The sequence below is a fragment of the Chiloscyllium punctatum genome, chromosome 40, assembly GCF_047496795.1.
Source record: "Chiloscyllium punctatum isolate Juve2018m chromosome 40, sChiPun1.3, whole genome shotgun sequence".
NCBI classification, from domain to species: domain Eukaryota; kingdom Metazoa; phylum Chordata; class Chondrichthyes; order Orectolobiformes; family Hemiscylliidae; genus Chiloscyllium; species Chiloscyllium punctatum.
In genome coordinates, this window is record NC_092778.1 from 59,822,777 (window position 1) to 59,837,689 (window position 14,913).

Consider the following 14,913-nt stretch of genomic DNA (forward strand, 5'->3'; position numbering starts at 1 on the left):
ACTTTACGTAGAGACATAGAAAACAGACGCAGGAGCAGGCCATTTGGTTCTTTGAATCCTGATGAAGGGCTTATGCCCAAAACGTTGTGTCTCCTGCTGCTCGGATGCTGCCTGACCTGCTGTGCTTTTCCAGCGCCACACGTTTTGAACATGATCTCCAACAACTGCAGTCCTCACTTTCACCTCACCCAAATCAGTAGCCTGTTCCTGCTTTTCACCCCCATTTTCTTTGATCCCTTTAGCCCCAAGTACTGTATCCAACTCATTCAAATCATACAATGTTTTGGCCTCAACTGCTTTCTGGGGTAGTGAATCCCCAGCCTCTGTGTGAAGAGGTTTCTCATCAGTTCAGTCCTAAATGGTCTACACTGTAACCTTAGGCCTGGTTCTGGACTCCGCTGTCATCAGGAATATCCTTCCTGCATCTACCCTGTCTGGTTCTGTTAGAATTTTATAGGCTTCTATGAGATAACACCTCATTCTTCAAAACTCCAGTGAATATGCCATCTCCTCGCACCTCAGTCTTTCCATCTCAGACGAATGTCCAGTAAACATGCACCGCACTCTCTCTGTAGCAAGAGCATCCTCCTTCAGATAAGAATTCTGAAACTTCACACAATACTCCAGGTGTGATCTCACCAAGAGTTTGAGTTATAAGGAGAGGCTGGAGTGTCTGGGGCTTTTTTCACTGGAGGTTGAGGGGTGACTTTATGGAGGTTTATAAAATGATGAGGTGTATAGGTAAGGTGCATGGCAAAGGCCTTATCCCTAGGGTAGGGGAATTCTGCACTGGATGGTATATTTTAGGGTGAGGGGAGAAAGATTTAAAAGGGACCCGAAGGGCGCACCTTTTTCACACAGAGGGTGGTTCCTGTGTGGAATGAGCTGCCAGAGGAAGTGGTAGATGTGGTACAGTTACAACATCTAAAAGACATTTGGACAGGACATGAATAGGAAAGGTTTAGAGAGATATGGGCCAAATGCAGGCAAATGGGAATATCTTAGTTTGGGAAGGTTGGCAGGCATGGACTGAAGGGTCTGTTTCAGTGCTGTATGACTTTATGACTATAAGGCCCTGTATAATTATAGCAAGACATCCCTGTCCTTGAACTCGCAGATAGTGAGGACTGCAGATGCTGGAGAGTCAGAGTCGATAAAGCATGGAGCTGGAAAAGCACAATCGGTCAGGCAGCATTCAAGGGGCAGGAGAGTCGACATTTCGGGCAGGATCCTTCATTATTCATTCTGATGAAGGCTCCTGCCTGAAACGTTGACTCTCTTTCTCCTCAGATGCTGCCTGATCATGCTGTGCTTTTCCAGCGTCACCCTTTATTGACCCTGTTCTCAAACTCCAGTGGGGCGTGGCACAAGTGCAGCACAAAGTCATGTCTAAACAGACATGTTACAATCTGACCATTTCTATTGCTCTCTCATATTCTTGCAGTTGGCTTATGGTCACCTCCAGAATTAGAGTAAGGGGTATAGGGTAAAGTTACCATAGTCCCACTCTCTCATTAGAGTTTAGCCTGAGGGTCACCGTGTTTCAGGCTTGGTAGCGATACCAAACTTTCATGGTGACCTCAGCCCGTGTGGGAATTGAACTCACGTATGCTGCATTGAAAACCAGTTAACTGAACTAATTGCGCCTATCCCATAGACCTTGTAAAGGGCAGTTAAAGGTCAACCACCTACGGCTAGCAGATCTCCTCTACCGAATGATACTACTGAACAAGAAGGACTGTTGTGACAATCGATGATAGTTACCGTGGTGACAATTCACCAACTTCATAATCCAGATGTATCAACTGATATTAAACTCCATCAGTTACCATAGTGGGATTTGAACTCAGGCCATAGTCTGATCCTGCAGGTTACCATTGACCAGAAACTCAACTGGACTCACCTCATAAACACAGTGGGCTACAAAAGGAGGTCAGAGGCTAAGAATACTTCGGCAAGTAACTCACCTCCTGACTCCCCAAAGCCTGTCCACCATCTGCAAGGCACCACATCCACAAGTTTCCACTCCCTCCACTACTGGCACTCAGAAGCAGCAGTGTGTAATATCTACAAGGTGCACTGCAGAAATTCACCAAAGATCCTCAGATAGCGCCTTCCAAACCCAAAACCATGTCCATCTCGAAAGACATGGGCAGCAGACACATGGGAATACCAGCGCCTGTAAGTTCCCCTCCAAGCCATACACCATCTTCTGTATTACTGGGCACTGTGACATTAATACTACAGCATCATTTCCCCCTTTGCTGAAGGTTGAAATCAGTTTGGATGCAGACTAATAGTAAAAGGTAGAGGTGGCCTGCAGGATTTTCACTTTATCACTTTGCAACAGCAGTAGACTCATCAACTTTAAGGGCATTAAATAGACATTAGATAAACATCTGGACGAAAATGGAGTAGTGTAGGTTAGATAGACTACAGATTGGTTTCACAGGTTGGTGCAAAGTCAGGGGCCAAAGGGCTTGTACTGCGCTGTAACGTTCTATATTCTACATTTAATGGAGAATGGAGCAGTTGTAATCTAAAAGCATGGACACCTCTTCAAATTTTATTACACTGCAATAAAGACTGCACTTCTTTTTAAATTCATGTGTCGGACATGGGTGTCACTGGCTGGGCCAACATTTCTAATTGCCCTTGAGAAGGTGGTGGTGAGCTGTCTTCTTGAACTGCTGCAGTCTACGTGCTGTAGATAGACCCACAATGTTGTTACGGAGAGAGTTCCAGAACTTTTATCCAACAACAATGAAGGAATAATAATATATTTCCAAGTCGGGATGGTGTATGACTTGGAGGGGAACTTGGAGGGCGCTGGTACTCCCATGTGTCTGCTGCCCATGTCTTTCTAGATAGACATAGTTGTGGGTTTGGAAGGTGCTATCTGAAGGTCTTTGGTGAATTTCTACAGTGCATCTTGCTGATATTATACACTGCTCCTACTGAGTGCCAGTAGTGGAGGGAGTGGAAATTTGTGGATGTGGTACCTTGCAGATGGTGGGCAGGCTTTGGGGAGTCAGGAGATGAGTTACTCGCTGCAGTATTCCTAGCCTCTGACCTCCTTTTGTAGCCCACTGTGTTTATGAGGTAAGTCCAGTTGAGTTTCTGATCAATGGTAACCTGCAGGATGTTGGTAGTAGGGGAGTCCGTGATGACAACACCATTGAATGTCAAGGAGGCCGTGGTTAAATAGTCTCATATTGGTGATGATCATAGCCTGGCATTTTTGTGGCACGAATGTTACTTGCCACTCATCAGCCTAAGCCAAAATACTGTCCATATCTTGTTGCATTTGAACATGCTCTGCTTCAGTATCTGAGCAACTGCAAATGTTGCTGAAGATTGTGCATTCATCGGTGAACATCCCCACTTCTGACCTTGTGATAGAGGGAATGTCTTTGATTAAATTCCTGACAATAGTTGGACCTAGGACACTACCCTGAGGAACTCCTGTCGAGATGTCCTGGAGATGACTGACCTCCAGCAGACACAATCATCTTCCTATGTGCCAGCAATGACTGCAACCACTGGAGAGTTTGCCGCCTGATCCCCATTGATTCCAGTTTTGCCAGGGCTCATTGATGTCACTTGGTTAAATGCAACCTTGTTATAAAGGGCTGTCACACCCACCTCCCCTCTGGAATTCAGCTCTTTTGTCCATGTTTGAACCAAGGCTGTAATGAGGTCAGGAGCTGAGTGGCCCTGGTGGAACCCAAACTGGGCATCACTGAGCAGGTTATTGCTGAGCAGGTGCTGGTGTTGATGACACCTTCCATCACATCAAAAATATCTCATTCACTGGAAAGTGTTGGTGACATTTTGAGGTTATGAAATCACTGTAAGCTCTTCCTTTCCTTCATTCTTTCTTTCCAGATGAACACTTCACTGACCTCCAGAAGCTCAATGCCTGTTGTGTAAGGGTGTGAGGTTTGAAAGGGTTAATACTGAGCAGAACTTAAACACCACCCACTGTGATAATGTCATATGGAATTGTGAGCTGAACGGTTTGGGATCTTAGTGAAAAAAGACTTAATATTCCAATCCTTCTCACAGTCTCTGTCACAATGTCTGGGATAAGAAAGTAACGAGTCGCTAATATGTAATAACCACACTCCTCGTTCAAGAAAAAAGCCTCGTTTAGTGTCATAGAATCATGGAAATGTACAGCACAGAAACAGACCCTTCAGCCCAACTCATCCATGCCGATCAGATATCCCAACCCAATTTAGTCCCACCTGCCAGCACCCAGTCCATATTCCTCTAAACCCTTCCTATTCATATACCCATCCAGATGCCTTTTAAATGCTGTAATTGTAACAGCGTCCACCACTTCCTCTGGCAGCTCATTCCAAATTCTAGTTAGACCAGTCAGTGGTTTTCCTTTACCGTGCTAGACCAAGTCATATAGCTTTATTGGCTTTGAGATGATCGTGGCAGCAATCCTATCACATGGTATGGCACAGACTTGGTTTAGCTGCTCAAACAACTGAGCGAACAAGCCTCCATAGTATTCTTAGTCTGAAGGACTTGAAGTTTGAAAAATAGGCCAGGATTAGTTTTCTCTGACAGTCTAGTAGATAGTAGAATGGCAGGAGGGAGAACTGTAACTGCCTATTACTTACTTTCTTGGCTGGGGCCACCCTTACACAGGATCAGCATGGGGAGGTATCATCTCTCAGCCATGGTGCTCAGTGCAGGAAATATTCTCACCACATCAACTGTGGCTCAGTTGGGAGCACCTTCACCTTTGAGTCCTGAGGACCTGGCTTCAAGTTCCATTGCATGGTCCAAGTGTAAAAGTCAAGCCAGGGTGGCACAGTGCCTCAGTGGCTAGCACTGCTGCCTCACAGTGCCAGAGACCTGGGTTCAATTCCAGGTGACTATCTGTGTGGAGTTTGCATGTTTTCCTTGGGCCTGCATGGGTTTCCTTCCACAGTCCAAAGATGTACAGGTTGGGTGAATTAGCTATGGTAAATTGTCCTGTAGTGTTCAGCGATGTGTAGGTTAGGTGTGTTGGTCAGGGGAAAGGTAGAGTACTAAAGTAGGGGAATGGGTCTGGGTGGGTTACTCTTCAGAGGGTCAGTGTGCACTTGTTGGGTCAAATGGCCTGTTTCCACACTGTAGGGATTCTATGTTATTAAAACCTCGCCTCAGAGAAGGGGGCAGTGTCATAAAGTCATAGTGATGTACAGAGTGGAAACAGACCCTTTGGTCCAACCCGTCCATGCTGACCAGATATCCCAACCCAATCTCATTCCAGCCTGGTCAGCCTCTCCCTATAGCTCAAATCCTCCAACCCTGGCAACATCCTTGTAAATCTTTTCTGAACCCTTTCAAGTTTCACAACATCTTTCCAATAGAAAGGAGACCAGAATTGCACACAATATTCCAACAGTGTCCTAACTAATGTCCTGAACAGCCACAACATGACCTCCCAACTCCTGTACTCAATACTCTGACCAATAAAGGAAAGCATACCAAACGCCTGCTTCACTATCCTATCTACCTGCGACTCCACTTTCAAGGAGCTATGAACCTGCACTCCAAGGTCTCTTTGTTCAGCAACACTCCCTAGGACCTTACCATTAAGTGTATAAGTCCTGCTAAGATTTGCTTTCCTAAAATGCAGCACCTCGCATTTATCTGAATTAAACTCCATCTGCCATTTCTCAGCCCATTGGCCCATCTGGTCCAGATCCTGTTGTAATCTGAGGTAACCCTCTTCACTGTCCACTAAACCTCCAATTTTGGTGTCATCTGCAAACTTACTAACACTACCTCTTATGCTCGCATCCAAATTCTTTATGTAAATGACAAAAAGTAGAGGACCCAGCACCGATCCTTGTGGCACTCCATTGGTCACAGGCGTCCACCGCCAGCCTCTGTCTTCTACCTTTGAGCCAGTTCTGCATCCAAATGGCTAATTCTCCCTATGTTCCATGAGATCTAACCTTGCTAACCAGTCTCCCAAGGGAACCTTGTCGAACGCCTTACTGAAGTCCATATAGATCATACCTTGTGTATATTTACGGCTGAGATAGATAGATTCTTGATCAGTCGGGGAATCAAGGGTTATGGGGAAAGGGCAGGAAAGCGGATGTGAGGAATGTTGGAACAGCCATGATCCTACTGAATGGTGGAGCAGGTTCAAGGAGCCAAATGGCCTACTCCAGTTCCTATTTCTTATGGCGTTAAGCTGGAATATAATAGCAATTGAGCGCTGCATTGTTGAGATGAGAAGCTTCAAACTGGGGCTCTGCCTGTCCTCCCCAGTGGATGTAAGTAATTCCTGGCACTATTCAGTAAAAGAACACATTTGTTGGACCTGGATCCTGGCCAATATTTATCCCCGAACCACCATAATAAAAACAGATTACCTGGTTGTAATCAAATTGCTGTTCGTGGTAGCTTGTTGTGTATAAATTTTCTGCTATATCTCTTACATGACAGCTGGCCAACGCCCATGCAAAGTATCATATAAATGTAACCATTTTTAGTTCTGAAGAGGGGGCAAAGAATCCCAACAGTGTGGAAACAGGCCCTTTGGCCTAACAAGTCCACACCAACCCGCCGGAGTGTTACCCACCCAGACCCATTCCCCTATCCTATAGGTAACCCTGACTAATGCACTTATCCCCGAACATTATGGGCAACCTATCATGGCCAATTCACCTAAACTGCACATTTTTGGGTAGCAGGAGGGAACCAAACAGACACGGGGAGAATGTGCAAACTCCACACAGACAGTCGCCCGAGGCTGCAATCAAACTGAAGCCCCTGGTGCTGTGAGGCAGCAGTGCTAACCACTGAGCCACCGTGCCACTTACTGGACTCAAAATATTAACTCTGCTTTCTCTCCATAGATGCTGCCTATGGAGCATCTAACGAGTTTCTGTCACAATTTCCGTTTTTTGTTTCTGATATAAATGTAAGATTTTCTTTCCGACAAAGTCAATGAAGCTCTGTCAAGTAAGGGTGATGATATTTTAAATGCGACGTTCTTGCTTTTTAAAAAAAAAATTGATTTGTTCAAAAAATGTGGACACCATTGGTTAGTCCAGCATGTATTGTGTATCCCTTAGAGGGGACAGTGAACTGGAGTTATATTATTGCTCCAGTTCACCCACAGAGCTGTTAGGGAGGGAGTTCTGGGATTCTGATCCAGTGAACACTGAAGGAATGGCGATATATTTAAAAGCTAGGATGGTACACAACATGGAGAGGAACTTGCAGATGGTGGTGTTCTGATGCATCTGTTGGAGTCATCGTCATACAGCACAGAAACTCTTTGGTCCAATGTTGCCCATAATCCCAAACTAAACTAGTCCCACCTGCCAGCTCCTTGCCCATATCCCTCCAAACCTTTCCCATTCATGTGTCCATCCAAATGTCTTTTAAACCTAAATCTATCCACATCCACCACTTCCTCTGGAAGTCCATTCCACACCTGAACCACTCTCTGTGTAAAAGACGTTCCCCTCATGTCTTTATTAAATCTCTCTCCTCTCACCATAAAAATGTGTCTTGAAATCCCCCACCCTCGGGAAACTTGTATTTATTGATGGAAGAGGTTGTGTATTTGGATGGGTCAGGGACCCTTGGTGAGTTGTTGTGGTGTATCTTATAGATGGTGCACACTGCAGCTTCTGCATGTTGATGGCGGAGGGAATGAATTTTTTAAGGTGGATTTTACTCAAAAACCCTTGAAGCTTTGGTGGTTTTAAACCCCTTTCGATGTTCAATACCACAAGAGTTCCCACTTCAGGGAGTCAGTGCCTTTATTCAGCACACTGAGAGTTCAGGAGTGCAACAAAGATCAGATTCAGATCAACATTCAATCCATCTTGTCCTCAATAATCCACTTCAATCCACAGCTCGGATAGCAAGCCCTTAGCAGTTAGCCTTTGTGACGTTGGCAGCTCACCAGTAATTCAGTAACATGGAGCTGCCCTCACTGGGCTCTGGTTATGATGACTCACATTCAATACATTGTGGAGCCACACGAGATTTGACCCTGTGTTGTGTGTGAAACAGCAGCAAGAGCAGAAAGGAGTCCATTCGCAAGTCAATTTGTACGCAAGTCGGAACACAACATAAGACAATATAAAATAGCCGTTCGCAGGAAATGTGCATATTGTCAGATCTTTAAGATGACAGGGAGAAAGTGAGGACTGCAGATGCTGGAGATCAGAGTCAAAGAGCGTGGTGCTGGAAAAGCACAGACGGTCAGGCAGCATCTGAGGAGCCAGAGAGTCGTCGTTTCGAGCATAAGCCCTTCATCAGGAATAGGATGGATTGACTCTCCTGCTGCTCGGATGATGCCTGACCTGCTGTGCTTTTCCAGCGCCACACTCTTTAAAATGGCACCCTTGTATAAGATGTTATTCATAAGTCAGAGAATCCCTCCCCCGACACTTAGGCCTTAATGCAAAGGAAAGGATTAATGGTAACCAGTTCCCCCTTCTCTGTTAACATCACAGAATGAGGTGAGAAAGTCATGAGGACTACTCAGATACATTGACAGAAATGGTAAAGGGTTGTTAGACGTACTGTGTGTCAGAGCAAAGTAAACTCCCGGTATTTCCATTGGATGAGTTACAGGAACAAGCCAGACTTAACTGTTCCGAGCTCAGGGACGACGCTGAGGAACTCGATGATGATCTCTCTCGTCCTGTTCCAGATGGAAAGGGGGAAGGGAACAAAAAGACAATTAACAAAACAGTAGGATTTTATATCTCACTGACACTGGCGTCATGGTGCCTCACAGCACCAGGGACCCAAGTTCGATTCCACCCTTGGGTGACTTTCCGTGTGGAGCTTGCACATTTTCCGCATGTCTACAGTTACCTCCCACGTTCCAAAGATGTGCAGGTTACGGTGGACTAGCCATGCTAAGTTGCCCCATTGTGTCCAGGGAAGTGCAGGCTAGATGGGTTAGCCATGGGAAAATGCAGCGATGGGGTGGGGGGGGGGGGGGTGCGTTCAGGCATGCTGCACTTTGGAGGGTCGCCGTGGATGTGATGGGCTGAATAGCCTGCTTCCACACTATGGGGACTCTATGACTCTCCATCACCAATGTAAAGAAACATAGAAAATAGGAGCAGGTGGCTCCATCATTCACTACGACGATGGCTGATCATACATCACAACATCATATTCCGGATTTCTCCCCAACGCCCTTGGTGACTTTAAAAATCTAAAAATGTGTCTGTTAATTTCTTGAAAATATTCACCGACTTGGTCTTCTGTGGTAGGGAGTTTCACAGGTTCAGTAGTCTTTGAGTGAAAAAGAAATTCCTGACCTCAGTCCTAAACAGTCTAGCCAATTTCCTGAGACTGTGTCCCCTGGTTATGGACTTCTCACCCAGGAGAAGCATCTTCCCACATCGCGTCTGTACAGTTTTTAAATAATTTTATACATTGCAATTAGATCCCTTCTCATCGCTAGTGATTATGGCCCAGTCAGATTAATCTCTCCCCAGACTCTGAACCTCTGCTACACTCCCTCAGTGGCAAGTATATCCGTTCTTTAGTAGAGAGACCAAAACCTCACACAAGACTCTGGGAGTGGTCTCATCAAGGCCCCGTGTGACTGTAGTGAGGCCTCCCTATTTACTTAAACTCTCGCTGGCAGCAGAAAGCAGTGCACAAAAGAATATCAGAATCGCAGAAGGTGTCCATTCAGATCATAATGTCTGCATCGGCTCTTACTTAATCTGGCTGTATTTTGTAGTGCCAATCTCCTGCCTTTTCCCCATATCCCTCACATCATCACTATGTAAAAGTCTATCCAATGCCCTCTTGGACAGACCATTGTCAAAATGGCTTGTCCATTTACCTTTCACTCGATCAGTCTAATTCAGCTTTCGAAGCTTGCTGGAAGACACTACACATACTGAACAGTTTCAAAGTGAACACTGATATCAACTGCTGCATTCTCTGGAGCTGATGGAGCCCAAAGGCACTCGGCGATGGTAGTGATAATGGAAAGGGGCTTTCCTCATGCTTTTTCATAGAGTCATTTGTTGCTTAAGGAAAGGCAGGAAAGGATAGGTAGAAAGGCAGGTTGTAAGAGGAATACCAAAGTTACAGTGAGTTATTGATAGGTTAAGTCAATGGGCAAAAAGTTGGAAAATGAAGTATAATGTGGGTAAATGTGAATTTATTCATTTTGGGAAGGGAGAACAAAAGAGCAGGTGCAGCACGGTGGCTCAGTGGTTAGGGACTCAATGCTAGGGACTGGGTTCAAATCCAGCATTGGGTGACTATCTGTGTGGAGTTCCCTAGTTCTCTCTGTGTCTGCATGGGCTTCCTCTGGGTGCTCTGGTTTGCTCCCACAATTTAATGATGTGCAGGTTAGGTGAATTGGCCAGGCTAAATTACCCCGTACTGTTCAGGGAAGTAAAGAGGAAGCTGGATTATCGGATTATCTGAAATAGATCTTGAGGTCCCAGTAGAAACATTACATCAAGGATGTGTTTCCAATACTGATTGTGTCTTTTGTTTACAGTGATTAAAAGTGAACTCCGCTTCCTGAAATGCTGCCGAGAACAGTCCTGGACTGATGGGAGCCTAGGCATAATCTCCAAATGACTGACCTCCCACCCCCCTCTCTCTGTCCCCCCACACTTTCCCTGGAGTTCTACACAGGGGTGTACCATAAACCCCCTTCCCCAGATAATCTCTCCAACATTGTCCTGTCAAAACGCTGCAGTAAAAGGGTGCATGTGTGAGAGAGAGTGAGTGAGTGATTTGGAGACTCACCAACCCACCCCAAAGAGGCAGCAGCAGCAGTCTTGTTGTTGGTGTCCAGTCCGGCTGCCCCAGAGAGGGGGCGGTGTTGGATGGGGTTGGGGGGTGGGGTGGGTTGCAGGTGGGCGGGGGCTGGTGTCAGGTGGGTTTGGGAGGCGGGTGGGGGCAGATGGGGTGGGAGTGGGCAGTGATGGATGTGGTTGGGGGTGGATGGGGGTGGATGGGATTGGGGGTGGATGGGGGTGGATGGGGTTGGGGTGGGTGGGGGTGGACAGGGTTGGGGGGTGGGGTGGATGGGGTTGAGGTGGGTGGGGGCGGATGGGGTTGCGGGCGAGTTGGGCGTGGATAGGGTTGGGGTTGGGTGGGGATGGATGGGGTTGGGGGCAAGTTGGGGGTATGTAGGAGTGGTTGGGGTTGGGTGGGGTGGATGGAGTATGGGGGTGGATGGGGTTCGGGGTGGGTGGGGTGGATGGAGTTTGGGGGTGGATAGTGTTCGGGGTGGGTGGGGTGGATGCGGTTGGGGGTGGGTGGGGTGGATGGAGTTTGGGGGTGGATAGTGTTCGGGGTGGGTGGGGTGGATGGGGTTGGGGGGTGGGTATGGGCGGATGGGGTGGGGGTGTGGGGGCAGATGGCTTGGTGGGGGCAGGGGCCCGCGTGCTGTGTGCTGCTATCTCATCTCTTGAACAGGGATGAAAACTCCAAACCCCAGAGGAAAGGCAGTGAACCAATTAACCGAATAATCATATACCCAAACGATATAGTGCCCGCCAATCTCGTTTGGATAATCGAGGTTCCTCTGTATAGGTTATGTGCATCAATCATGGGTAAATGTCAGGGAATGGGTTTGGGTGGGACACTCTTCGGAGGGTCAGTGTGGACTTGCTGGGCTGAAGGGCCTGTTTCCACACTGTAGGGAATCTAAAAACAATGTTGTTTCAATGGAGAAATAAATTAAAGGCAGAAAAAATGCAACACAAAAGTACTTTGGGATTGCTTGTGCATTAAACACAGAAAGTTAGCACACAGGGACAGCAGGTAATCAGGAAGGGTCATGGAATGTGGGCCCTTATTTCAAGGAAGTTGGAGTATAAGAGTAGGGGAGTCTTCCTGCGACTGTACAAGGTGCTGATGAGACCAAACCTGGAGTACGGTGAGCAGCTTTAGTCCCCTTACTTAAGGAAAGATATCATGCCATTGGAGGCAGTTCAGAGAATATTCCCTAGGATGAGACCCAAGGCCAATCTATTACGTGAATTCAAGAAGGAGTTAGACACAGCACTTGGGAGAAAAGGGATCAGAGGATGTGGGGGAATTGTGGGAACAGGGAATTCAGTTGGATGATCAGCTATAATTGATGGGCCGAATGGCCTTTCCCTACTCCAGATTTTATGTTTCTGGTTAAAGCAGCTATTTCAGAACACAGGAAGTGTTACTGCAGCAATGCCTCAGCCAACACACAGACCTTTAGCAGTCGGAATGTGTTTAAACTGGCTCACAGTGAGTACAATACCATCAATAAAGCTTCTCCATAAAATGGATTTCACTGAATGAAGATCTTTGGGAATACTTTGCATCAGCACAAAAAGAAAGTGAGATTTACCTGATCCTTGTGGAGTGGGTGAATTCCTTGCAGATCCTGTACTCCCCCTGGATCCATAGTTTGCTAATAATTCCAAAAATTCTCTCCTGCTCAGAATGAAAAAGGAGTCTGATTATCAAGAATAATATTTAGGGAATGCAAAGACAATTCTGACCAAGGCAATTGAAATGCAATTTTCGGACTGATTTCCATCCACTGCTTCAGTGCTGGTTTTAGCTGCTGATCATTGGTGGGACTCTTGGCTCGGAGTCAAGAGACAGCAGGTTCAAGTCCCGCTCTGGGATCAGGGCAGACCATCTCAGTCTACACTGTCAGTGATCTCTGTCATATGAGATGTTAAACAGAGGTCTCAGCAATGTGGAAAATATCCCTCAAAATGCCTTTGTGAAGAGATCAAACTCCCAACCTGACTCATGGGAGTGATCAATCAAAATAGAGAAGATTCATTAAAGGAACAATGTGTACACTAAGGTAAAAATCACACAACACCAGGTTATAGTCCTATAGGTTTATTTGGAAGCACTAGCTTTTGGAGTGCAGCTTCTTCGTGAAGGAGCTACACTCCAAAAGCTAGTGTTTCCAAATAAACCTGTTGGACTATAATCTGGTGTTGTGTGATTTTTAACGTTGTCCACCCCAGTCTAACACTGGCACCTTCACATTATGTGTAGACTGTTCACTTATTGGACAGGTGAGCTTTTTTGGAGGTGCATGCACTCCCCCCAACCACAGGACTTCCCCTCTGTGTGTTTCTGATTAAGTCTCTGTGTTTGGTACCTTGCTAGGTGAATCTTCATATAGGAAGACAGGTAGACCATTCTGCCCATTGAGCACAGCCCATCATTCGATTGAACATCTGAAGACCTCCTATCCCCATAACCTTGAACACCAGGATGATCAGAAATCTATCAATCTCTACAATAAACATAATCAGAGCATATTTGTAAGGTAAAAGGACAAAGATTTTAAAAAGGCCATGAGGGGCAATTTTTTTTTAAAAGAGAGTAGTTCATGTGTGGAATAAACTTCCAGAGGAAGTGGTGGATGTGGGTACTGTTACAATGTTTAAAAGACATTTGAATAAGTACATGAATAGAAAAGGTTTTGGTCAGGAACAGGCAGGTGGGACGAGTTTAATTTGGGATTATGGTCAGCATAGACTGGTTACAGAATCATAGAGATGTATAGCACGGAAACAGACCCTTCGGTCCAACCTGTCCATGCCGACCAGATATCCCAACCCAATCTAGTCCCACCTGCCAGTACCCGGACCATATCCCTCCAAATCCTTCCTATTCATAAATCCATCCAAAGGCCTCTTAAATGCTGTAATTGTACCAGCCTCCACCACATCCTCTGGCAGCTCATTCCATATACGTACCACCCTCTGTGTGAAAAAGTTGTCCCTTAGATCTCTTTTATATCTTTTCCCTCTCACCCTAAACCTATGCCCTCTAGTTCTGGACCCCTCAACCGCAGGGAAAAGACTTTGTCTATTTATCCTATCCATGCCCCTCATAATTTTGTAAACCTCAGCCTCCGACGCTCCAGGGAAAACAGCCCCAGCCTGTTCAGCCTCTCCCTGTAGCTCAGATCCTCCAACCCTGGCAACATCTTTGTAAATCTTTCCTGAACCCTTTCATGTTTCACAACATCTTTCCGACAGGAAGGAGACATAAATTGCACACAATATTCCAACAGTGGCCTAACCAATGTCCTGTACAGCCGCAACATGACCTCCCAACTCCTGTAATCCCTTTGGTTGGACCAAAGGGTCTGTTTCCTTGCTGTATGAGTCTATGACTGAGCTTTCAGAGCCCTCTGAGTTACAGAATTTCAAATGGTGACAAATATCTAATGAACAGCTAATAATAAAATCATTCCAAAGTAAGAGGGTATTTGGTTAATAAAAATTTCATGTTAAGTGAAGTGGAATTATTACTTTAATTTGTAAAAATTGGCAGTCAGCAATCATCATCAAGTAAATGGTATCAGCAAATTTATGGTTTGGAATAAGGAACCAGACACATGGCTTGATCCAATGTGAAATCTTGTTTCTTACAAATAAATGCTTTGTTAAAGGCATAGAGTCATAGAGTTAAAAAAAATTGCCCCTTGTGTCTTTTTGAAATCTCACTCCTCTAACCTTAAAAGTATGCCACCTAGTCTTGAAATCCCCCACCCTGGTGTAAAGTCACGTACCGTCAACCATATCAACGCCGCTCATGATTTTGTAAACCTTCACAACCTCTTACACTCTAGTGAAAAAAGTCCCAGCCTATCCAGCCTTCCTTTGTAATTCAAACTCTCCATACCCGGCAACATCCTGGTAAATCTCTTCTGAACCTCATGAAGCCTTTTAAATTAACCTGATCTTGACCCTAAAAGGGCTGGTACAAACTGAGATTCTTACTGATCCTTAAGGTAGATTCTAGTCTTTGTTCTGTACCAATGCTGTGTAATCAAAGATTAAAGAGATTTATGCCCTTTCGTAAGTGGAGCAATTTATCCGCACCACTTTTAAAAATGGGTTCTATTTTTAAACT

The 14,913-nt window shown here is 45.7% G+C and overlaps 1 protein-coding gene across 1 annotated transcript in view; it reads right to left on the reverse strand.

Annotated features, from left to right (window-relative positions):
• The window catches only part of LOC140464659 (syntaxin-binding protein 4), a 115,768-nt gene that overhangs the window by 52,006 nt on the left and 48,849 nt on the right, over positions 1–14,913 (reverse strand). Inside the window, exons 6-7 of the mRNA XM_072560021.1 lie at positions 12,368–12,453; positions 8,566–8,686 (exon numbers count right to left, since the gene is read on the reverse strand). Of these exons, the coding sequence (XP_072416122.1) occupies positions 8,566–8,686; positions 12,368–12,453 (207 nt within the window). The remainder of the gene's footprint in view (positions 1–8,565; positions 8,687–12,367; positions 12,454–14,913) is intronic.